Source organism: Neofelis nebulosa, chromosome 8 (genome assembly GCF_028018385.1).
Source record: "Neofelis nebulosa isolate mNeoNeb1 chromosome 8, mNeoNeb1.pri, whole genome shotgun sequence".
Taxonomy (NCBI): domain Eukaryota; kingdom Metazoa; phylum Chordata; class Mammalia; order Carnivora; family Felidae; genus Neofelis; species Neofelis nebulosa.
The window spans coordinates 71,579,923-71,606,670 of NC_080789.1; the positions used below are offsets into that span (position 1 = coordinate 71,579,923).

The window sequence follows — 26,748 nt, forward strand, 5'->3', positions numbered from 1 at the left end:
TCTACCACCAGATTTAAGAGCCAAAACTTAATACTATCATATGGCCTGTGCTAAGTCCTTACTCTATCCTTTTTGTGTGCCTCCGGTCAGTAGCCAATACCATGAATTCTGTATGTCCCAGTTACTTTCATCTTTTGAAAAACAGTTCTCTATGTGTGTGTGCTCATAAAAGAAATTGTTCGATTTTGCTTTTTGAGCATAGTGGTTGTAGTTCATGAATTCTCACTGCTGTGTAATATTTTCTCCTTAGTTTACATATCTACATGCTATCGGTGGATATTTTGGCCAATTCCAGTTTTTCATTATGAATTTCACTTTAAAATCTCGTGTATATTCTACATTTGAACTGTTACATCATTAAATGTGCTAATGTTCAACTTTGGTGTATCTTAACATGGTTGTACCAATTTGCACCTTTATCAATAGTTTATTCTAAACATTGCTTTTGATTATGTCCTTATCAACACAAGGTATCTAGAGAATTATCATTTTTGCCATTTTAATGTAATTTCATTATAGTAGTAATTTTCAGCTCCACGATTATTGAATTTGAACATCTTTTCATAGCTACTGGCCATTCGCACTTCTTTTGAGAAATGAAATAAGACCCATTTTTCCTATTTTTTGGTGTTAGTCATTTTCTTACTGCTTATTTTAAGTTTTAAAATTTATTTGCTAAATTCTCATTTAAATTCCAGTTAATACACAGTGTAGTATTAGTTGCAGGTGTAGAATCTAATGATTCAACACTCCATACAACACTCAACGCTCCTCAGAGCAAGTGCCCTCCCTAATCCCCATCACCTATTTAACCCCTCCCTGCCCACTTCCCTTCCGGTAACCATTCATTCTCTACAGTTAAGAATGGATTTCTTGGTTTTCTTCCCTCCACTGCCATGTTCATTTGTTTCATTTAAATTCCACATGTGAGTGATATCATATGGTATTTGTCTTTCTCTGACTGACTTTGCCTAGTCTATAGCACTCTACCTCCATACACATCATTGCCAATGGCAAGATTTCATTCCTTGTGATGGCTGAGTAATACTCCATTGTATGTGTACATATGTATATATGCACGCAAACACCAATCACAACTTTATCCATTCATTGGTCAATAGATATTTAGGCTCTCTCCATAATTTGGCTATGGTAGATGATGCCACTACAAACATCTGGATGCATGTACTCCTTGGAATCTGTGTTATTGTATCTTTGGGGTAAATATCTAGTAGTGCAACTGCTGGGTCATAGGGTAGTTCTATTTTTAACTTTTTGAGGAACCTCTGTACTGTTCTCCATAGTGGCTGCACCAGTTTGCATCCCCACCAACAGTGCAAAGGGTTCCCCTTTATCTGCATCTTTGCTAACACCTGTTTGCTGTGTTAATTTTAGCCATTCTAACAGATGTGAGGTGATACCTCATCGTAGTTTGGGTTAGAAAAATCTTAAATAACCTAACCTTAGTCCTAAAGGAGCTAGAAAAAGAATAACAAACGAAGCATAGAGCCAGTGGTAGAGGGGAAATCATGAAGGTGAGGGCAGAAATAAGTGATACATAAACTCAAATAGTAGAACCTATCAATGAAACCAGGAGCTGGTTCTTTGAAAAAATTATGGTATTGGTCTTTCTCTGAATGACTTATTTTGCTTAGCATATTAATACCTCCTAGGTCTGTCCATATTGTTACAAATTTTTACCATTTTCTTCTTTTTATGGCTAATATTCCATCGTATATGTACACTACAGCTTCTTTATCCATTTGTCCATTAATAGGCACTTGAGTTGCTTCCATACCTTGGCTATTGTACATAATGCTACAATAAGCATAGGAGTGCATGTATCTTTCTGGGTTAGTGTTTTTGTTTAGGTAAATACCTAGTAATGGAATTACTAGATCGTGTGATATTTCTATTAATTTTGGGAGGAACCTCCATATTTTCCACAGTTGCACCATTTTACCTTTCTACTAACAGTGCATGAGTGTTACCTTTTCTCCACATTCTTCTCAATGCTTGTTACTTCTTGTCTTTTTGATACTAGCCGTTTTGACTGGTATGAGGTGATACCGCATATGGTTTTGATTTGCATTTCCCTAATAGCGATGCTGAACATAATTTCATGTGTTGGTCATCTGTGTGTCGTCTTAGGAAAAATACCTGTTCAGGTCCTCTGCCCATTTTTTACCTGGATTGTTTTTTGAGTTCTTTATATATCTTTGATATTAATCCCTATTGGATATATTATTTACCAGTATCTTATTCAGTAGGTTGCCTTTTCATTTTGCTGATGGAGTTCTTTGCTGTGCAAAAACTTCTTATTTTGGTGTAGTCTCAATAGTTTATTTTTGCTTTTGTCTCTGAGGAAACATGTCTACAAATATGTTAAGGCTAATGTCCAAGGGATTACTGCCTGTATTTTCATTTAGGAATTTTATGGTTTCAAGTCTCACATTTACGTCTTTGATCCGTTTTGAATTTATTTTTGTGTATGGTGTATGAAACTGGACCACTTTGGCTTTTTGAATGTAGCTTTTCAGTGTAGTACCATTTATTGAAGAGACCCTTTTCCCCATTTTGTATTCTTGCCTCCTTTGTTACAGATTGCCCATAAGAGTGTGGGTTTATTTCTGGCTATCCTCTTCTATTCGTGTGTGTGTGTGTGTGTGTGTGTGTGTGCGTGCGCGTGTGCACACGCATGTGCATGCACACTAGTACCATGCTGTTTTGATTACTGTAGCTTTGTAGTATAGTTTGAAATCTGGGATGGTGTTATCTCCAGCTTTGTTCTTAATTCTCTGAAAGTATTTTTTTTTTATATTTACATTACTTGGGTTTTATTTTTTTTATTATTTTTCTTTAATATATGAAATTTATTGTCAAATTGGTTTCCATACAACACCCAGTGCTCATCCCAACAGGTGCCCTCCTCAATACTCATCACCCACCCTCCCCTCCCTCCCACCCCCCATCAACCCTCAGTTTGTTCTCAGTTTTTAACAGTCTCTTATGCTTTGGCTCTCTCCCACTCTAACCTCTTTTTTTTTTTTTTCTTCCCCTCCCCCATGGGTTTCTGTTAAGTTTCTCAGGATCCACATAAGAGTGAAACCATATGGTATCTGTCTTTCTCTGTATGGCTTATTTCACTTAGCATCACACTCTCCAGTTCCATCCACGTTGCTACAAAAGGCCATATTTCATTCTTTCTCATTGCCACGTAGTATTCCATTGTGTATATAAACCACAATTTCTTTATCCATTCATCAGTTGATGGACATTTAGGCTCTTTCCATAATTTGGCTATTGTTGAAAGTGCTGCTATAAACATTGGGGTACAAGTGCCCCTATGCATCAGTACTCCTGTCTCCCTTGGATAAATTCCTAGCAGTGCTATTGCTGGGTCATAGGGTAGGTCTATTTTTAATTTTCTGAGGAACCTCCACACTGCTTTCCAGAGCGGCTGCACCAATTTGCATTCCCACCAACAGTGCAAGAGGGTTCCCGTTTCTCGACATCCTCTCCAGCATCTATAGTCTCTTGATCTGTTCATTTTGGCCACTCTGACTGGCGTGAGGTGATATCTGAGTGTGGTTTTGATTTGTATTTCCCTGATGAGGAGCGACGTTGAACATCTTTTCATGTGCCTGTTGGCCATCCGGATGTCTTCTTTAGACAAGTGTCTATTCATGTTTTCTGCCCATTTCTTCACTGGGTTATTTGTTTTTCGGGTGTGGAGTTTGGTGAGCTCTTTATAGATTTTGGATACTAGCCCTTTGTCCGATATGTCATTTGCAAATATCTTTTCCCATTCCGTTGGTTGCCTTTTCATTTTGTTGGTTGTTTCCTTTGCTGTGCAGAAGCTTTTTATCTTCATAAGGTCCCAGTAATTCACTTTTGCTTTTAATTCCCTTGCCTTTGGGGATGTGTCGAGTAAGAGATTGCTACAGCTGAGGTCAGAGAGGTCTTTTCCTGCTTTCTCCTCTAGGGTTTTGATGGTTTCCTGTCTCACATTCAGGTCCTTTATCCATTTTGAGTTTATTTTTGTGAATGGTGTGAGAAAGTGGTCTAGTTTCAACCTTCTGCATGTTGCTGTCCAGTTCTCCCAGCACCATTTGTTAAAGAGACTGTCTTTTTTCCATTGGATGTCCTTTCCTGCTTTGTCAAAGATGAGTTGGCCATCCTTTTGTGGGTCTAGTTCTGGGGTTTCTATTCCTTTCCATTGGTCTATGTGTCTGTTTTTGTGCCAATACCATGCTGTCTTGATGATGACAGCTTTGTACTAGAGGCTAAAGTCTGGGATTGTGATGCCTCCTGCTTTGGTCTTCTTCTTCAAAATGACTTTGGCTATTCGGGGCCTTTTGTGGTTCCATATGAATTTTAGGATTGCTTGTTCTAGTTTCCAGAAGAATGCTGGTGCAATTTTGATTGGGATTGCATTGAATGTGTAGATAGCTTTGGGTAGTATTGACATTTTGACAATATTTATTCTTCCAATCCATGAGCAGGGAATGTCTTTCCATTTCTTTATATCTTCTTCAATTACCTTCATAAGCTTTCTATAGTTTTCAGCATACAGATCTTTTACATCTTTGGTTAGATTTATTCCTAGGTATTTTATGCTTCTTGGTGCAATTGTGAATGGGATCAGTTTCTTTATTTGTCTTTCTGTTGCTTCATTGTTAGTGTATAAGAATGCAACTGATTTCTGTACATTGATTTTGTATCCTGCAACTTTGCTGAATTCATGTATCAGTTCTAGCAGACTTTTGGTGGAGTCTATCGGATTTTCCATGTATAATATCATGTCATCTGCAAAAAGCGAAAGCTTGACTTCATCTTTGCCAATTTGGATGCCTTTGATTTCCTTTTGTTGTCTGATTGCTGATGCTAGAACTTCCAGCACTATGTTAAACAACAGCAGTGAGAGTGGACATCCCTGTCGTGTTCCTGATTTCAGGGAAAAAGCTCTCAGTTTTTCCCCATTGAGGATGATGTTAGCTGTGGGCTTTTCATAAATGGCTTTTATGATCTTTAAGTATGTTCCTTCTATCCCGACTTTCTCAAGGGTTTTTATTAAGAAAGGGTGCTGGATTTTGTCAAAGGCCTTTTCTGCATCGATTGACAGGATCATATGGTTCTTCTCTTTTTTTTTTTTTTTTTTTTTTATTAATGTGATGTATCACGTTGATTGATTTGCGAATGTTGAACCAGCCCTGCATCCCAGGAATGAATCCCACTTGATCATGGTGAATAATTCTTTTTATATGCTGTTGAGTTCGATTTGCTACTATCTTACTGAGAATTTTTGCATCCATATTCATCAGGGATATTGGCCTGTAGTTCTCTTTTTTTACCGGGTCTCTGTCTGCTTTAGGAATCAAAGTAATACTGGCTTCATAGAATGAGTCTGGAAGTTTTCCTTCCCTTTCTATTTCTTGGAATAGCTTGAGAAGGATAGGTATTATCTCTGCTTTAAACGTCTGGTAGAACTCCCCTGGGAAGCCATCTGGTCCTGGACTCTTATTTCTTGGGAGATTTTTGATAACCAATTCAATTTCTTCGCTGGTTATGGGTCTGTTCAAGCTTTCTATTTCCTCCTGATTGAGTTTTGGAAGAGTGTGGGTGTTTAGGAATTAGTCCATTTCTTCCAGGTTGTCCAATTTGTTGGCATATAATTTTCATAGTATACCCTGATAATTGTTTGTATCTCTGAGGGATTGGTTGTAATAATTCCATTTTCATTCATGATTTTATCTATTTGGGTCATCTCCCTTTTCTTTTTGAGAAGCCTGGCTAGAGGTTTGTCAATTTTGTTTATTTTTTCAAAAAACCAACTCTTGGTTTCATTGATCTGCTCTACAGCTTTTTTAGATTCTATATTGTTTATTTCTGCTCTGATCTTTATGATTTCTCTTCTTCTGCTGGGTTTAGACTGCCTTTGCTGTTCTGCTTCTATTTCCTTTAGGTGTGCTGTTAGATTTTGTATTTGGGATTTTTCTTGTTTCTTGAGATAGGCCTGGATTGCAATGTATTTTCCTCTCAGGACTGCCTTCACTGCGTCCCAAAGCGTTTGGATTGTTGTATTTTCATTTTCGTTTGTTTCCATATATTTTTTAATTTCTTCTCTAATTGCCTGGTTGACCCACTCATTTGTTAGTAGGGTCTTCTTTAACCTCCATGCTTTTGGAGGTTTTTTCCTGTGGTTGATTTCAAGCTTCATAGCATTGTGGTCTGAAAGTATGCATGGTATGATTTCAATTCTTGTAAACTTATGAAGGGCTGTTTTGTGACCCAGTATATGATCTATCTTGGAGAATGTTCCATGTGCACTCGAGAAGAAAGTATATTCTCTTGCTTTGGGATGCAGAGTTCTAAATATATCTGTCAAGTCCATCTGATCCAATGTATCATTCAGGGCCCTTGTTTCTTTATTGACCATGTGTCTAGATGATCTATCCATTTCTGTAAGTGGGGTGTTAACGTCCCCTGCAATGACCACATTCTTATCAATAAGGTTGCTTATGTTTGTAATTGTTTTATATATTTGGGGGCTCCTGTATTCGGCGCATAGACATTTATAATTGTTAGCTCTTCCTGATGGATAGACCCTGTAATTATTATATAATGCCCTTCTTCATCTCTTGTTACAGCCTTTAATTTAAAGTCTAGTTTGTCTGATATAAGTATGGCTACTCCAGCTTTCTTTTGGCTTTCAGTAGCATGATAAATAGTTCTCCATCCCCTCACTCTCAATCTGAAGGTGTCCTCAGGTCTAAAATGAGTCTCTTGTAGACAGCAAATAGATGGGTCTTGTTTTTTTTATCCATTCTGATACCCTATGTCTTTTGGTTGGCGCATTTAGTCCATTTACATTCAGTCTTACTATAGACAGATATGGGTTTAGAGTCATTGTGATGTCTGTAGGTTTCATGCTTGTAGCGATGTCTCTGGTACTTTGTCTCACAGGATCCCCCTTAGGATCTCTTGTAGGGCTGGTTTAGGGGTGACAAATTCCTTCAGTTTTTGTTTGTTTGGGAAGACCTTTATCTCTCCTTCTATTCTAAATGACAGACTTGCTGGATAAAGGATTCTCGGCTGCATATTTTTTCTGTTCATCACATGGAAGATGTCCTGCCATTCCTTTCTGGCCTGCCAAGTTTCAGTAGAGAGATCGGTCATGAGTCTTATAGGTCTCCCTTTATATGTTAGAGCACGTTTATCTCTAGCTGCTTTCAGAATTTTCTCTTTATCCTTATATTTTGCCAGTTTCACTATGATATGTTGTGCAGAAGATTGATTCAAGTTCCGTCTGAAGGGAGTTCTCTGTGCCTCTTGGATTTCAATGCCTTTTTCCTTCCCCATATCCGGGAAGTTCTCAGCTATTATTTCTTCAAATACCCCTTCAGCACCTTTCCCTCTCTCTTCCTCCTCTGGAATACCAATTATGCGTATATTATTTCTCTTTAGTGCATCACTTAGTTCTCTAATTTTCCCCTCATACTCCTGGATTTTTTTTATCTCTCTTTTTCTCAGCTTCTTCTTTTTCCATAATTTTATCTTCTAGTTCACCTATTCTCTCCTCTGCCTTTTTAATCCGAGCCATAGTTGTCTCCATTTTATTTTGCAACTCGTTGATAGCATTTTTTAGCTCCTCCTGGGTGTTCGTTAGTCCCTTGATCTCTGTAGCAAAAGATTCTTTGCTGTCCTCTATACTGTTTTCAAACCCAGTGATTAATTTTATGACTATTATTCTAAATTCACTTTCTGTTATATTATTTAAATCCTTTTTGATCAGTTCATTAGCTGTTGTTATTTCCTGGAGATTCTTCTGAGGGGAATTCTTCCGTTTGGTCATTTTGGATAGTCCCTGGAGTGGTGAGGACCTGCAGGGCACTTCCCCTGTGCTGTGGTGTATAACTGGAGTTGGTGGGCGGAGCCGCAGTCCTACCTGATGTCTGCCCCCAGCCCACCGCTGGGGCCACAGGCAGACTGGTGTGTACCTTCTCTTCCCCTCTCCTAGGGGCGGGATTCACTGTGGGGTGGCGTGGCCCGTCTGGGCTACTTGCACACTGCCAGGCTTGTGGTGCTGGGGATCTGGCGAATTAGCTGGGGTGGGTAGGCAAGGTGCACGGGGGCAGGAGGGGCAGACTTAGCTCGCTTCTCCTTGGGTGATCCACTTCAGGAGGGGCCCTGAGGCAGTGGGAGGGAGTCAGATCCACTGCTGGAGGTTTGGCTCCGCAGAAGCACAGAGTTGGGTGTTTGCGCTGCGCGAGCAAGTTCCCTGGCAGGAACTGGTTCCCTTTGGGATTTTGGCTGGGGGATGGGTGGGGGGAGATGGCGCTGGTGAGGGCCTTTGTTCCCCGCCAAGCTGAGCTCTGCCGTCCGGGGGGCTCAGCAGCTCTCCCTCCCTTTGTCCTCCAGCCATCCCGCTTTCTGAGCAGAGCTGTTAACTTATGACCTCCCAGAGGCTAAGTCGCGCTTGCTGTCGGAACACAGTCCGTCCGGCCCCTCCGCTTTTGCCAGCCAGACTCGGGGGCTCTGCTTGGCCGGCGAGCCGCCCCTCCGCCCCGGCTCCCTCCCGCCAGTCCGTGGAGCGCGCACCGCCTCGCCGCCCTTCCTACCCTCTTCCGTGGGCCTCTCGTCTGCACTTGGCTCCGGAGACTCCTTTCTGCTAATCCTCTGGCGGTTTTCTGGGTTCTTTAGGCAGGTGTAGGTGGAATCTAAGTGATCAGCAGGACGCGCGGTGAGCACAGAGACCTCCTATGCTGCCATCTTCCCTCTCTCCCCTGAAAGTATTCTTATTATCCTTTAAATCAAGGGTCATGATAATGATAGCTGATATTTGAGTGTTTACCATGTATCATACACTCTTGTGAGGTTTTGTGTGATTTAACTCATTCAATCTTCACAACAAATCTTTATGAATAGCTTTCAGTTTCATAGATGAGGACAAGTAATTTGCCTGCGGGTACACAACTTATAGTAACACAAGTATTAGTATTTAATTTTCTCATATAAAATATGTGGAAAAATTGTTAGATTTTTCTGCTATATTTTGTAGATGCCATTGTCCCCAGTCTCTGAGCACTTTTTGCAAAGTATGTTGTAAAATAGTTTTTACTTACAGGGCACCTGGGATTTAAGCTTCTGACTTCAGCTCAGGTCATGATCTCACAATCCATTAGTTCAAGCCCAACGTTGGGCTCTGTGCTGGCAGCTTAGAGCCTGGGGACTGCTTCAGATTTTGTGTCTCCCTCTCTCTCTCAAAAATAAGCAGACATTAAAAAATTAAAAAGGAGTTTTATTCTTTAAGGTGGTTAGATTGGAGGACTCTGTGCAGCTTCTTGAACTTCCAAACACAGAGAATGGGTATGAGGTTAGGGCCCATACCACTTTATCCTACCTCTGACCACTTTCATAGAACCGAATATCCGCTTGAGTGAATGTAGGCACAACCATCAGTTAGCTGCTTCAAACCATAATATTATATATTCACTTTGATTTTGTTTGTTCTTGCCTGTTTATGGGCATACTTGAGTATGGACTTCAATCATACACAATACATGTTTCCACAGATCTGTTATGTGATTAAAATGTTTAGCTTAGAATATATCCATCTCTGAGCATGAAACCAAGTTTGGGTGATAAGAGTCCATATTTTGTTTGAAATGCCTACACAGCCTTAAAAATGAGTATATGGAAATGGAGTCATTTAACAGATTGAAAATACTAATGGAGGCATGGGAATGGCAAGATACTCAATTAATATGGTTAGTTTTAACTTCTAGTAAAGGAGAAATGTAAAATTGGCCAAAATTGACTAAAAAATGGCACATACAAGCATCAAGTCCTAGTTAAGGAAAACAATTCTTTCATACTTTGGACAGCAGACTTAAATCTTATTTTTTTCCCTTACTCATTTTTGGCCTTGATTCTGACCAAGAAAAAGCTTTTGGTGGGGAGCTTTGCCCAAGCAGTGACTTTTGGTGTGGGTTCAGAAAGAGCAAATACTCTTTTTTATTAAAGAGAAAAGCATTGGCAAGTGAACTTGTTAGTCTGAATTTTTCCAGCATTTTTAGATTCCTCAGGTTAATATCTTTTAAAGTGCGCAAGTGCGTACACACACCATACGAAATTTAAGTGCTAGGAAAATGTCCAAGTTCTTAAGTTTTATGAATGAAATAGTATATAGGCACATGGGGTTAAAAAACAGTGGTTAATACAGGTCTGTATTAAGAAATTTATGAATGTACAAACTTTCCAGTAAGAAACGGGTTGTATATGAAAAATTGTTTTCTTATGAAAGGAATTTACCTAGCAGAGCAGATAGTTTACAAGAAAATAATAGAGGATGGTAGTAGTGAAAATTATGCTATTAAGGAAAATGCCAACTTGGTTGATGTAATACGTATTGTTGTAAGGAACACTTAATGTCAATTTCTTCTAGACTATTTTTCATGGATTCTATCAGCTCTAATTCTTTTTGTTCAGTCAGTTCATACTGCACATTGGCATGACATGATATCCTTTATCTTAAAGAGTAAATATATCTTAATCTTCTTTAGCTAAAATACAAAATTATTGGGTGCCCTTAATATATGAATCCTATTTTATTTAATATATATTAGATACCAGGTGCTATTCTATGCACTTAACATACATTCACTCATTATAATTAATTGTATGCTGCCTCAAAAGTTTTTAAAATGAAAATTTATTATAGTGGTGTATTTTCTGTATTAGTTCTATTACCAATTTAAACATTCATTGCCTTTTCTAGTATCCACACTAATGGGGCTTAAAACTTCATCCTTTGCATAACAAATACTTTTTCCTCTTCCTTTTCTTTTTTTTAAACACTTGTTTGCCCCATATTTTGAATTATTTTCTTCAGTAAAATCCAGGAATTGGTAAATATTTCAACTGCAGATAAATCATTCTGTTCTTTTTTTCCTTCACCTTAAAAAACACTTATGTGGTATTAACAGCCAACTCTACATCCTTTTTTTTCCTTGCATCGATTTCTAAGTAGTAATGCCCATAGTAAATGCTTTATTTATGATTTGATGTTTCCCATTTTCAAATACAACTATGAAATTTTTCAGGTTTAGCAGAACTAGGTACCCTGTGTGATCCTTTACGGAGCTGCTCTATTAGTGAAGAAAATGGACTGAGTGCTGCCTTTACCATAGCGCACGAACTTGGCCATGTGTAAGTACTTTCTGCTACCTCAGTAATAGGTTTTCTAGTAATCACTGCACAGAAGACTTAAAATTCCATCTTTAGTTGAGTAATTAGCAGCTCTATGTCTTAAAAAAAAATTGTTAGTATAATTTTCATCCCTGAAATGCTAACTCTGGCTCTTTTGTGATCTGTTAGGTCAGACAGGCTGCACTGATCAACAGACTAAGCAAAGAACTAGCACTTGGGAATTCTTTTATTTCATTTACTGTATTGGATTACTATGACCAGCACTTCTGGCCTCTATCCCTTGTTACCCCATACATGACCAGGTACTGTCCTCTACCATCTTATGGGAGGGCCTGCAGGGGCTTCTGGTTCTGGGGAACTCCTGATAAAATGACAATACCAACTCACTTTTGCTCTTAAAGCTCAGAGCCCCAGCAGAGAATGTGGTATGTGGGAATTACTTAATCATTAAAAGATTTTTAAGTCATTCTTCCAGCTCCATAGTTGTGTGTGTGTGTCTTTCTTTTTCTAAAAATTAGGGAGGGGTTCTATCCGTTCCTGCATTATTATAAGTTCTGCTGGGGTTCTGTGCTCTAAGAATGGAGGCCATGATTCCATGAGATAGCCTCAGAGCTCCCATGGAAAGTCAGAAACCCCTACAAACTCATCCTGTGAAAGGGATTCCAAATGTGCACCGGAGCACTCCTGGCATTTCTTGTTCATCTGCTAATAGGGATTTGAGGCTAGAATGCCCTCTTTAATATACTGTCTTTTCCTGGTCATGCCTTACATCATTAGCATATTCAACAGGGATAATTTCAAGTGGAAACCATTTTTAGTAAACTAGTGCCTCTTTAGTTCCCCTGCAGTGTGGTTATGTTTCATGATTATTAGCAGGGTGCACACTCAAATTGTTAAAGTGGAGGATAGGACCAGGAGCTTACCTGAGGGGTGTAGATGCATTGCAGCAACATCTGGAAAGCACTATTAGCTGATCGCCAAGGCTACTAACTAATGAAAAACTGCTCTTGCAGAGAATACCACCTTAGACCTTTATTTTCTCCCTGAGAAACTCTTTAGGTGTCTTTAGAATATGGGTAAGTAGTTTAATTAAAAGACTGGTATTTAAGTACAAATTTCTGCAGGCAAAGAGCTGAATTAGGTGGTTTCAATGTTCCTTGTAAATGCAAGTTTATACTTGGGTCCTCAAATGAAGGCATAGGATCTGTTGCTGACCAGCTAATTATTTAATATATTTGCTCTTAGGAAGATTTGGCTGCCCTTGTGGAATGTTTTTGTTATTCGAATTCGGTCAATAATCACTTAGTGAATACAGACCAGAAACAGTCCTTAGTCTGTTTCATACGAAACATGTAGACACTATAAAATGATAAGGAATGAGAGATTAAAGAAGTTTTGATACTGTGGTCATAGTCCGTGGTCTAGAAACTGGTAACACCTTTATGTAATTGATCTTCACACATCCGTTACAACTATGCATGTTGAAACCTGCAAGTACTTATGTGAGTGCTCAGTCAGTTTTGTGATGAGGTAAGCTAGAGTCCACATTTTTATTGTTTAGACTCCAATTTAGTGTCAAAATCAACAAATAGTGCTACTGATAAAAGTTATAATGTAGTGTTTGAGATCCTGTGCTTCTAAACATGAAGATAACCCTGATTTTATAATGTTTTATGGGAAAGATCAAGAGTATAATTTTGTATTTTATCTTCTAAGATCTGTTACATATTTTCATATTCTTTGTTTTTATTTTTAGATTCAACGTTCCACATGATGATAGTTTTAAATGTAAGGAACCTGGGATTAAACACCAATATCATGTAATGGCTCCAACTTTAAATTACCACACAAGTCCTTGGACCTGGTCAAAATGTAGTCAGAAATATATCACTGAATTCCTAGAGTAAGTCTAAAGTTATATTACTTTAGTTAAATAATGAAACATTTATTAGACTGTGGACTTTGAACTTTGTTATTTTAAAGTGATTTCTGTCCAGTTTTGGTTTAAATTTGTTTACTTTGTACAACTGGGTTTTTAAAAACAAGGAAAGAGTTGTATATACACATTTCACTCCTAAAATATTTTGGTGGGGGCAGGTCAGACCTAGATTTGGGAGCTCTATTAGGATAACTTGTTTTTGAGGGGAGACTTAGATTCACAGCTTTCTTACGTGTTTGAATTTTTTCAGTAGGTACTGCGTAATATAAGAGGAGCTTAAGTGGTTTAAGTTTTGAGGTGCCTTAGAAGGACAGACAGTAGCTGAGGTCCAACTCTGAGTATTCCAAATAGCTCTCTGTGGCCAGAGGGATGTGGAGTAGTTTATATGCTTACATATTCTTCTGGAGGATTTTCCTAGGTCTGAAGAGGGGGCAGATCGATTTTTCTTGCCTCATCTCCATCTCCCACGTTTCTCTGCTTCCCCACTTTTAACCAAATGGTGTTTCTATCTTACTGAAAGTTGCCAAAAGGCAAGACCAAGCTCTAAGTAATTTTTTTTGTTTAAACGCAATATTCATTTCCTTATATATTCTAATCCCCAGTATATGTGGTTGCTAGTTACCTCTTCTGTGAGAACTATGGAAATAAATGAAACTATGCTTTGTAATATGTTCATAAATCCCAAGATGATCAGTTTTTTTTAATCCTTGTATGGGGAGTCGATTTAAAAGCATAATGCACAATTGCTGTTGTATACATAATTGCATATAGTTTTGTTCAATGGCTAGCTTGAGGTATTGGTTAAAAATACCAGGGAATGTGTTTATTTTTGAATGGTGCTAATGGGATTCTCTCCAATGGAAATGTTAAAAGACACACACACACACACACACACACACACACACACACACACACACACACACAAGCTGACTTAAGTTACATGTTCATTTTTGGATGAAATTTAACATCTTTCTAGCCAATAAAAATTGCTAAATTTCTTAAAATTATGGTAGTGGAATGAATTGTTTTTAATCCAGTTGGGATGGTTGAATATTTTCAGTTTCCTGTATGCTAAATACTGCATTACAAACCAGAAGTGAACAACAAATATTTCTCCTATTTGCCACTTTCTAAGTCCTTTACATGTATCCTTGAATAGCCATTTACAAGGTGGATAGTGTCACTATTACTGCAGAGGAGTCCCAGCCTCTGGCACGTGGAGTCCCAGCCTCTGGCACATTAACTTGTCTACAACCAGGCAGGCATTCTGGAAGCAGCAATACCAAAACACAAACTCTGCCTCTTTGAAGTGGACACAACGTAACACTTCCTGAAACTGCTTTGTTTTGTTGTTGAGAACTATAAATGTACTTTCTCAAATGATTTAAAAACTTTTTTCTACAACATACTGACAATTTTGGGGGGTGGAGGTGCTTAGGGTGGCAAAGCTGGTTAAGCATCCAGCTCTTGGTTTCAGCTCAGGTCATGATTTCATGGTTTTCTGGGTTTGAGCCCTGCATCTGGTTCTGGGCTGGCAGCATGGAGCCTGCTTGGGATTCTCTCTCCTCTTCTCTCTGTGCCCCTCCCCAGCTCCTGCTGTGTGTTTCTCTTGCTCTCTCAAAGTAAACTAAAAAAATAAAAAAATAAAAATTTTGAGAATTTAGGCATTTAATAGAAGGGATTATTATTGGACAACAAAATAGATCAAAAATATAGTGTGATTACATAAATTGGTTTCATAAATTATATTATGATGAATTTTCAACTTTTTTTAAAATTACACCTTCAAAGCAGTTATGGGGCTCAAATGAGAAATGGATTTTTTTTGCGACTTTCGTATGTATTCACTTTTAAATTATGAAAAAACATACTGTTTCTGAAACTGTAGAGCATTGACTGTGATGAAGAATCTTCTGTTATGTATCCACCTGTATTCACAATATTTTTGGTCTTGGGTACAGTACTGGCCATGGGGAATGCCTCCTTGACAAACCAAATGGAAGAATATATGATCTGTCTTCACAACTTCCTGGATTAATGTACGATGTGAACAAGCAGTGTGAACTGATGTTTGGCCCTGGATCACAAGTATGTCCCTACTTGGTAAGAAAATTATGTCCTTCTTTTGTTTTTTAAACTACCATAAAGTTAAAGTTAGAACATATTTCAAAAAGTACTTTTATTCTCTTGAACAGAAGGTGAACTAAATGTATCTTCGAAGTTTTAACTTTTAGAGACATAGATTGTTTGCCCGAAAGGGGTTAAAAACGGGAAAACTCGGGGGCTCCTGGGTGATTCAGTCGGTTAAGTGTCCGACTTCAGCTCAGGTCACGATCTTGCGGTTCATGAGTTTGAGCCCTGTGTCAGGCTCTGTGCTGACAGTTCGGACAATAACTCTCACAAAATCCTATGTCAAGTATTCCCATTTAGAAAACAGGTTTTAAAAACATTCAAATATTTATTTTCAAATACTATTTTGGGGTGGGGGTGGGGGTGTTAAAGACAGAAGTGTCTTGATAACTAGTTGTATTAAAGGACCCAGGAATTTAATAGACTACATTTTAATTTACACAGATTTGAATCCAAAAAAATCTAGGGCCTGTTGTTATTAAATAATTACTTTAGAACTTTGAGGATTTTTCATAGGTTAGATCCACTACTAGATTGTGAGGATCATTGGACCAGGAATGCAGATTCATTGACTCATGGAAATATGCATCTCCAGTGGTCAGTTTAGGATCTGACACATACTAGGTGCGACAAACTAAGTGTTTGTTGAATTGAATGAGTGAAAGTTAAATAGCCATGGGTGCAGAGATAGGCAAAACATACTCCATATAGTAATATTTATCTTAATTTTTATTGATTTTATTTTTTTATTTTTTAAAATTTACATCCACATTAGTTAGCATATAGTGCAGCAATGATTTCAGGAGTAGATTCCTTAGTGCCCCTTACCCATTTAGCCCATCCCTCCTCCTACAACCCCTCCAGTAACCCTCAGTTTGTTCTCCATATTTATGGGTCTCTTCTGTTTTGTCCCCCTCCCTGGTTTTATATTATTTTTGTTTCCCTTCCCTTATGTTCATCTGGTTTGTCTCTTAAAGTCCTCATATGATTGAAGTTATATGATTTTTGTCTTTCTTTGACTAATTTCACTTAGCATAATACACTCCATTTCCATCCACGTAGTTGGAGATGGCAAGATTTCATTCTTCTTGATTGCCGAGTAATACTCCATTGTGTGTGTGTGTGTGTGTGTGTGTGTGTGTGTGTGTGTGTGTACACACACCACACCACACCTTCTTTATCCATTCATCCATTCATCCATTGATGGACATTTGGGCTCTTTCCATACTTTGGCTATTGTTGATGCTGCTGCTATAAACATGGGGGGCATGTGTCCCTTCGAAACAGCACACCTGTATCCCGTGGATAAATGCCAAGTAGTGCAATTGCTGGGTTGTAGGGTAGTTCTATTTTTAGTTTTTTGAGGAACCTCCATACTGTTTTCCAGAGTGGCTGCACCAGCTTGCATTCCACCCCCCCAAAAAAAGTTAACCTTTTAAATATCCACTATTGAGGAGGGGAGATTTAACATAATTTTTGGAGATCCATTTCTTTTCTACCTGACCTACCCACTAAATAAACATTGAATTTAAATTCAGAAAAAAGGAATTATCTTGGGTATAGCTCCTGTGAACCTCTGGATTTTTGTTTCTTAGGAAAACTTGAGAGCCCTTTGTTCAACTTGAAAGTATGCATTCTATTCACAAAGTAGGAAACCAGTATACATTATACAGTATTTCTATGCACATTATTCATACATTCTATCGTATCAAAAGAGGCTTTTGGAAACTCTTTGTGAATAACATTTAACAACAAAAAGTCCTTTAGAAAAATGTCTTGCAAAGAGAAAAATGTCCCCCATAATTTTGAATATTTCCACTCTAATTTCTCTCTCCCATTGTTCAGTGTGTGATGAAAATCCAAAAGTTCTTAAAAACTGAATGTTGCCATTTTGTGTTCAGAGGCAAATCAATGATTAGAACTTAGTGAATTTTTTTTTTTGGCTTGATTATTTCCAGCTCTGACCTTGAAACCATGAAATCTGTAAGATCAATGTATAAACTGATGGTTTACACTGAATTGATCTGGTGGTTGTAGTGTTATTTTACTCTTGTCTGCTTTTTGTTATCTTGCAGAAGCAATGCAGACGTCTCTGGTGTACGAGTGCAGAAGGAGTTCACAAGGGTTGTCGCACTCAGCACATGCCCCTTGCAGATGGCACAAACTGTGGTCCTGGGATGGTAGGTTTCCTGGAAGGGTGAGTCTTGTATCAAGAGACTATCCAAGGAAGTGATTGCTCTGCGTTTCAGCGCTCTTCATGATGGGTCAACTCTTGCTCTGCTAGTGAATCAATGTTGCCATGTGAACAGATAGTTACCTAAGTATATTAGTCTTATTAACAATGAGTATAGACATAAAGATCCTAATAGATCAGCAATTTCCCCAAATTCAGGGATGTTACCATTGTTTACATTTTCTCCTCTAAAATTCAACCAGGTATAATGGAAAGTTTTAAGTGGCTTCTTTGGATATTTATTGGTTCTAAATGTCTTCAAATACATCATATCCATAAAGTAAACTGCCTGAACATATAACATCAGGCATGAACTAATTTAAATCTGCAAACATGATGCTGAGAGACAGGGTTTACCCTGATAACCAAACATCAATGTGAGGATGAAGTCAGGTGGTACTTGGTGCTTCAGGATGAAGGCAAGTTCCATTGGCCTTGGTAGCCAGTGCCGCCTGCGCTGAATAAGCTTGAGTCTGTTGACGCCGCCTCTGAGCTACCTCAGCACAAAATGAACGCTTTCTTGGCAATGGGGTTGGCTAGTGCTGCCGCTTTTGTTAACTTCACATTGGGCACAAGTAGAAACTGAAGGACCGGGTCACTAGCTGATCTTTTGCTTTACCAGCTCTTTGCTTCATGGAAATGTTTGCACCAGCCATTGCCCTTCTCCTTGCCTTCTGTCAAAAGGCATGTGTTTTCTGTGAATGTTGCCTGCATTGCAGAGTTTTATTGGGACTTGAGCAATTTTTGCAGTAGCTGAAGTCCTCTGAAATGGTTTAGCACTCAGATTACCTTGGGACCAAAATTCTAGTGGACTTCTTCAGTTCGTCGATTGGAGCTAGAACTGAACTTTAAAATTTTATCTTTATTTAAAATTGTTATTTTGAAGACCAAAAATATGAAAGACTTTATTTTTCTCACTTTTTGTGACCAGTACTGGTAATTGGCTTTTGGGAGAGTTACTGATTATCTAAGGATGAACAGAGAAAAAAACCTTGTTGTAGTCTGAATTAGAAACAGCTGTTAGCTCATTAGAAGACTTGCTCCAAGGTAGTCCCCAGATTCAAATCTGCTTGGTCCTTAAGTGCCTTAGCAAACTTTAAAGTTTACTCTGTGCCATGAAACTTCAGGCTTGATGGCATGTGGCTAACATAGCGATGGATATATTTACATGCATCACATATACCATTTATAACTGAGTAGTCTAAATCCGGTCAATGCATTAGCATGATAAAAAATTGAGATATAGGAGTAAAATGCACAGATATCAAATGTTCAATTTGGTAAGTCTTAACAAATATAGATGGACACTTAGCCAATATCCCAATCCAGATGAGAACATTTCCATCACTCTAAAGTTGTCTAGCCTCTGTAGAGTTTCTCTCTTTCCAGAGAGAGAACATACTTCCTGATTTTAATGTAAATCGAACTATATAGTGTATGTACATGCACGCACATACACACACACACCCTTTCTGTGGGCAGAGGGAAAAGGGGTCAAGCTTTTTTTATTCAAGATGTTGGAGTTTCATCCATGTTGTATTGATACTTCATTCCTTTATGCTGCAGTGTAAATCAGCTGTATAAATGCACCATAATTTTTTATACATTCTTCTGATAGACAATTGGGTCACTTCCAGGTTTTGGTCATTATGAATAAAGCTGCTATGAGCATCCTCATACCAGTCTTGTGAGCATGTGCTTGCATCTCTCTGAAGTAAACAAATATCTAGAAATTGCTGGGTCATAGGGGAGGTGCATGTATGTAACTTCATAGGGAACTGCCAAACCATCTTCCAAAATGGGTACTTGAGACTCTCGCAAGTGATGTATGAAAGTTCCAGTTGTGCTGCATGTCTTGCCAATTGATGACCTTGTTAATCTTGTAACAAAATTTTAGACACTTTAGGTGCAAAATGGAATACTATTATGTTTTTAATTTGTGTTATCCTGATTACTCTCCATCTTGAGCATGTTTTCATGTACTACTTAGCCGTTCAAATATGAGGTGTAGTGTAAAGGGCCTGGATTTGTTGGAATTCAAGGTAAATGTGTTGAGACACTGGGACCTACTTTAAAACTTGTATAGATTAAAAGCAGAAATGCATTTGGGGTAACATGTGTATCATGTAGATATAAAATCCCTTTTATCATTTATTGAAGAGAGTGAGCCTCTTTGCATTAGCCACATTCAATAATAAATGGGCCTTTTTTCAAGGAAATTCTAAATGTCCTATCTTTTGCTTCAATATTCTTTTAGTCCCTTTATCTTGTGACTATCTTTCATATATGACTATCTTTTAAATACTTGTGGTAGTAAAACTATTAGCATAAACAGAGTGGAACTTACCTGACAATGACTTGACTTTTTTTTTTTTTTTTTTTTACATGGTGAACAATACAACATTCTTTTTCTTGGATTTTTCAGAAATAGTGCTAAAGGATTATTTGAAACGTTTCTGGAAGATGTTCCCCAAATTTATAAGAACATAGTATATTCTATTCAGAGATTTGTTTTTCACTTTTAATGGCTTTATCATTTTGAATGATCTTAATGGAGGGCACAAAGCTTTTTTCCTGCTAATTAATAAGCTTGGTTATAGGATTCATTCATTCAACAAAGATTTATCAAGGACCCACTATGTGTCAGGCACTATTCTAGGTGCTCAGGATACATCAGCAAACAAAAAAGAAAAGATCGCTGCCTTCATGAAGCTTACATTCGTAGTGGGAGAGGGCTGACTGCAATTTAAAATGTAGTGGTCTGGGGGCGCCTGGGTGGCGCAGTCGGTTAAGCGTCTGACTTCAGCCAGGTCACGATCTCGCGGTCTGTGAGTTCGAGCCCCGCGTCGGGCTCTGGGCTGATGGCTCAGAGCCTGGAGCCTGTTTCCGATTCTGTGTCTCCCTCTCTCTCTGCCCCTCCCCCGTTCATGCTCTGTCTCTCTCTGTCCCCAAAATAAATAAAAAACGTTGAAAAAAAAATTAAAAAAAAAATAAAATGTAGTGGTCAAAGCAAATTTTATGGAAAGTTGACTAATGAGCTATCTTAAAATGAGGGAATTAGCTATGGAGAATATTGTGGGGAACTGAGCTCCAGGCAAAGAACAGCTAAACTCCTAAATCTGCAGTATTGGAGTGGTTCAAGGAAGAGTAAGGAAGGACATTGTGGCTGGGGTGAAGGGTGGTGTATAGGAAGTAACTGGAGGAGTATTTTGTAGGTCCCTGTCGGCCATTGTGAGAACTTTGCATATATTTCAAAGTTATGAAAAAGATGGATTTGAGCAGAGGAGTCACCTGATTTGAGCTAACTTTTAAAGTAAGTTGAAAAGGATCATTATGATTGCTGTTGAGACTAAACTCTAGAGAGCAAGAGTTGGAAACAGAGGAGATCTACTTGGAGAGGTATGGCAGTGATAGAGATGAGAGATGACAGTGGCTCACACCAGAGCTGGGAGCACTAGGTTGATACTTAAAAGTCAATTTGCTTTTGAAGGAACTAGAACATTTGCTAACACGTTAAATGTGAACTGTAAAGAAGAGGTTGACTGTTTTTGGCTGATCAACTTAGATCGTATCAGCAGATTTTAAGGGGTTGGCAGTTGACTTTTGGTGGGATTTGTGAAATGTAAGACGTTAAAGTGAAGATGTGTAAACAGCTATATACACAAGCCTGGAGTTCAGGAGAAGGATCTGGGCTGGGAGTGATCGTTGTTGATAGGGAAGCATAAAGGTGATGTGAGCCCAAAAAGTTCAGCATTAAGTGGAGACCTAGAAACCAAGAAGGGGGAAAAATGATACTGCTAAATCAAGTAAGACAGAGACTGAGAACTGGGCATTGGGTGATGTCCACATGAGCTGCTTCATAGAGGGTGGGGCTGTGAGAGCAGAGGCAGTGAGAGACCATGGTCATGGACGGCTTTTTCAGGGAGAAACAAAACAGTAGCTGGTGGGGAAAGTGAGATCTAAGGAAAATTCTGTTAAAGAGGGTAATTATGTATGTTTGTATATTAATGAGAATGAACTAATGGAGTACTTCTCCAATTAGCTCTAGTAAAGGACCAGTCTTTTTTAAAATTTCTGATAATTTAAATCGATACTTGTACAAAATGATGGAAATGATTAGAAAAAAAACATTCAAAATGACAAAAACCTTCAAAATGTAAGCCAATTCTCTGGAAAGGAGTGTGGCAGATCTTCAAATTAAAAATACAGAGATGCCTGGGTGGCTCAGTCAGTTAAGTGTCCGACTTTAGCTCAGGTCATGATCTCACGGTTTGTGGGTTCAAGCCCCTCATTGGGCTCTGTGCTGATGGCTCAGAACCTGGAACCTGCTTCGGATTCTGTGTCTCCCTCGCTCTCTGCCCCTCCCTTGCTTGCTCTCTGTCTCTCTCAAAAATAGACATTAAAAAATTAGAAAAAAAAATAGAATCATCTAATCCAGCAATACCACTCTGGGTATATATGCCAAAGAACTGCAAACAGCCTTGAGATCTCTGTACAGGCCTGTGGCCATCAGCATTTATTCTGTATAGCCAAGACGTGGAAGTGTAACCCAAGTGGCCATCAATGGATGAATGAAAAAACAATGTTATATACACACATACAATGGAATATTATTCAGCCTTAAAAGGAAGTTATGACACATGCTACAATGTGGGTGAACTTTGAGGACCTTATGCTAAGTGAGATAAGCTAGTCACAGAAAGACAAGTGATGCATGATTTTAATTCTATGAGATACATAGAGTAGCCGAATTCATGGAAACAGAAAGTAGAATGGTGGTTGCCAGGGGCTGGGCGGGGGAGGGGAGAGCGAATGGGGAGTTAGTGTTTCAAGAGTATAGAGTTTCAGTTTGGGAAGATGAAGAGCTCTGTGGATGAATGGCAGTGATGGTTGCACAACAATATGAATGCATTTTAATGCTACTGAATTCCACACTTAAAATGGTTAAGATGGTGATTTTGTGTTGGGTATTGTACCACAACGAAAACAAATATAAGCCATTTTGACGTTTACTTTTGAGAAAATGCTAGCATGAGCAGGGAAGGGGCAGAGAGGGAGATGGGGAATCCCAAGCAGGCTCCATGCTGTCAGCACAGAGCCCCAGGTGGGTCTTGATCTTACCAACCGTGAGAGAGATCATGACCTAAGCTGAAATCAGGAGTCCTTTGCTTAACCGACTGAGCCACCCAGGTGCCCCAATATAAGCCCACTTTTAACATTGATAAACATGAAATTACTGCCCAAATCCTATAAACGTTTCTAAATTCAGTACTTATTTTCAATTTCTCTACTCCTTGCAGTGACTAGTTCACAGACTGGCATCAGTGCATGGACCACTTTTTGGTTAGCTTTTTTTTGTTGTTGTTTTTGAGAGAGAGCACAAGTGGGAGAGGGGCAGAGAAAGGGGGACAGAAACTTGCTCTGGGCAGACAGCCACAATCCCCCGGCGGGGCTCGAACTCACGCACCATGAAATTATGATCTGAGTTTAAGTGGGTCGCTCAACTGACTGAGCCACCCAGGCACCCTTGGTTAGTTTTTATATATTAGAGACTGGAACAATGATGCTGTAGGAGAGAGGGGAGAATTGTTGCAGTGATGTTTGGAGCCATGAGAGTAATTGAGATCAAGTGCACAGAGGGATTGACTTTGGCTAGGATCATGGATTTTTCATGTACCCTAACCGGTGGGAAGGTTGAGGACTGAGCACAGGTGCCCTTAGGTGGATAAAAGGAATAGTAGATAGTGAGCAGCTTCTCGTGTACATTTCCATTTTCTTGTTGAAAGTAAGAAAGTGATCATTGAGGCTTTGGATGAGATGAAGTAAACCGCTAAAAAAAGTGGGAGAGTGATACGTATCTTTGCATAAAAAACCAGAAGCATATATCTGTATTGTATTAATAGTCACTTCTTTAAAGTTTTCATCTTACTGTGTTTTCCCCATACAAGTATTCCCTCCCCCCAGTGAAACTCAACATTTTAAAGGCAAGGGAAATTTCCTTCTTTTTTGCATTCTACAGATCTTACTCAGCAGATATTCAGAAAATATTTGAGTGTCAAATGTAATCCCATTTCTGAATCAATATCTTTAAGTTGTGTGCATTTTCTCCACTGATATTTATGGTATTTTAATTACTGTGATATTGCAATTGGGTATGTATGAATCATTTCTTTGTGTATTTTTTTGTTTGTTTAAGCATTGCCACCACGGGCTATGTGTAAACAAAGAAATGGAAACACGTCCTGTAGATGGTGAATGGGGACCATGGGGACCTTACAGCTCTTGTTCAAGAACATGTGGAGGTGGAATCAAAAGCACAAGCAGGCTCTGTAATCGCCCCGAGTATGTCTTTTTTATGTCACTGTAAATTAAGATTATCTCAAGGCACCAGAAAGTAAACATCAGTTTCATTCACTTCTATACTGGAGGAGGTCAGTCTGTAAGTTTCTGAGATTTAGAAAACTTCTGGAATACTTTGAGCCCTATTACCTTATATCTTGGTAGACTCAAACCTTTAAAAAATATATATATATATTATTTATTTTAATAACAATATACATATAATTATTTAATAACTATTTAAAATTAATGATATATATAACTAATATGTATAATTATATGTATTATATATAATATATATAAATATTTATATATTAACCAGCTTAATCTTTTAGAATATGAATTTAAGAGCTTTTTTCTGATTGAGATTACATTTGAGGAATAGTTGTAAAAATGAAATGACAGTAATATAAGGGCATTTTAATACTTACTGTGTTTCCATTGAAATCCTGGCTCCTTTAAGCTGTGTGTTGACTCTTCTGGATAAAATCTGTACCTTCATGACCAGTTGTTACTCTTTTGTGTAATTTGACATGTCATATTTTCTTTCTCTGCTTCTCATAGATGCATCAGTGTCTTTAGCTCAAATAAGTACTGAAGCATATGTTCCCCCTCCTCAAAATCTTTAAAAGAACATAGATTCCATAAAGATTTTTAAGTACTGTGTCTGTTGTTATGATAAATTGGTAAGCAATAAAGAATTTTTGATGCAGAGATGACAATACTCTGAAATGACTTCAATCATTGGAATTCCAGAATAGTTAAATTATGCTGGAAGTTTTCATATTTAAAAAATGCTGACAAAACGAATTTTTATTTTCCAGTGTAAGTTGAAATAGAGATGGATGGATATAGATAGCATGAAACTCATGGAAGTGAGCGATAAGTAGTATATACAAAACAATGATGCCTGGATATTTCTTTAACATGGTATAATCTTGATTATCTTTGGTTCACTATGTTTGTTTTTTACCCCCCAAATGAACAAACCCTATTCTGAAATTTTAAACCAAATTCCCATCAGTTAGTTCCTTGTGAGTTAAGTCATGAATAAGCTATCATTGCTGCCCTCCAGACCACAGTGTCTATCTTAAGATGAATGTCTTTACAGTTCATTAGCCATACAATTGCTTAAAAGCCATGTAATATACTTCTGTTAAACAGGAAGTGTTAGTGGGACATAATTAGTTTTCCAGATCCCGGAACAGAATGGAACAGTTTGAGAAGTAAATGGCAGAAAGAATATTGTACTGATGTGCTTTAAAATGTAATGAATTTGACTAGGCCAAGAAACGGAGGAAAGTACTGTGTGGGCCGCAGGATGAAATTTCGATCATGTAATACTGATTCATGTCCAAAAGGCAAGCAAGACTTTCGAGAGAAGCAGTGCTCTGATTTTGATGGTAAACATTTCAACATCAATGGTCTTTCCCCTAATGTGAGGTGGCTTCCAAAATACAGTGGGAGTAAGTAGTTAGAATATTTTTTTGATGTAAAAATTTCTTGAGACCTAGGAACACACAGCTGTATTATTGTACACCAAAAATTTGACTTTTTCTTACAGTTGCCATAAAAGATCGCTGTAAACTCTATTGTCGGGTTGCTGGAACCACAAACTTCTACCAGTTGAGGGATAGGGTTGCCGATGGTACTCCTTGTGGAACTGAAACTAATGACATCTGTGTTCAAGGCCTGTGTCGGGTAGGTAACTTATATGTAAAATGACTTGGAGAATATTTTTCTTTTTCTGTAACCAAATATAACTTCTATAGCATCAGAGTACAGTTCTGGAATTATCATGAATTCCAGTGCAGTGCCCTTTAGTGATATCACCCTATCTTTAGGAATATGGTCAAGAGACTATGACTAAGGAATTCTCTGTCATCCAGAGTGACTCACAAAACATTAAGATAAGCTTGCTAAGGGGTGCCTGGGTGGCTTAGTAGGTTAAGTGTCCGACTTCAGCTCAGGTCATGATCTTGTGGTTGGTAAGTTCAAGCCCTGCGTCAGGCTCTGTGCTGACAGCTCAGAGCCTGGAGCCTGCTTTGGATTCTGTGTCTCCTCCTCCTTCTGCCTTTCCTCGGGTTGTACTCTCTCTCTCTCTGTGTGTCTCTCAAAAATGAATAAATGTTAAAAAAAAATTTTTTTTTGGAAAGTTTGCTGGTTTTGTTTTGCTTGAGGTATGCGAAATCAAGATAAGGCATGAGATCGGCTTCTTCAAAAGATAGAAAATATTAGGACACAGGGTTGTAAAGTCCTTTTTGCTACTTGAAATGAGTCCCTCTCTGGTGACCCCTCCCCCATTGGTTAGTTGATGATACTCCCCCCTCCCTCTTTTCATCCTTGTCCTTCACTTCCCATGTGCATCCAACAGGCATTCACTGAGTATCTACTAAATACTGGATACTGTTCTAGTTACTACTCAAAGATAGTCCCAGGTTAGTAGGGGAGAGACATGTAAATAATTCAAATGCAGGACTTTGGGATCATGTACAGGGTGCCGTAGGGATCTTGAGGAAGGGATGTTGTGTGAGAAAAGGGTGTAAGTGATTCAGAGAACCCTTGTGGAGGGTGTGAGGCTTGAGCTAATTGAGAATGAGTAGGTTGTAGTAAAGGTGAGGAAGTAAGGGACCAGGGTTGGACATAGGGATTGGCTATTACATGCACTTCTTGTCTGAAGTCCTGAAGGTCCCTGGAAAGAATTTGGAGTTGAGTGAGAGATGTGATTTGATCTGCATGTTAGAATCTTCATAATCCAATGGTTTAGGAGAGGATTGGAGATAGGTCAGCTGGTTAGGATTCTGGGTGAGAAGCAGATGAGACCCTGAATTAAAGCACATACATTACAGATGGTGATCTTAAAAAACAGTGGGTTTGAGAATTGGGATAATGAATT

The 26,748-nt window shown here is 38.5% G+C and overlaps 1 protein-coding gene across 3 annotated transcripts in view; it reads left to right on the forward strand.

The window, feature by feature from the left end:
• The window catches only part of ADAMTS20 (ADAM metallopeptidase with thrombospondin type 1 motif 20), a 180,211-nt gene that overhangs the window by 59,200 nt on the left and 94,263 nt on the right, over positions 1–26,748 (forward strand). For all 3 annotated transcript variants that reach the window (XM_058743069.1, XM_058743070.1, XM_058743071.1), the window contains exons 8-14: positions 11,106–11,211; positions 12,968–13,114; positions 15,112–15,253; positions 17,356–17,460; positions 23,710–23,855; positions 25,137–25,318; positions 25,417–25,553. In XM_058743069.1, the coding sequence (XP_058599052.1) occupies positions 11,106–11,211; positions 12,968–13,114; positions 15,112–15,253; positions 17,356–17,460; positions 23,710–23,855; positions 25,137–25,318; positions 25,417–25,553 (965 nt within the window). The remainder of the gene's footprint in view (positions 1–11,105; positions 11,212–12,967; positions 13,115–15,111; positions 15,254–17,355; positions 17,461–23,709; positions 23,856–25,136; positions 25,319–25,416; positions 25,554–26,748) is intronic.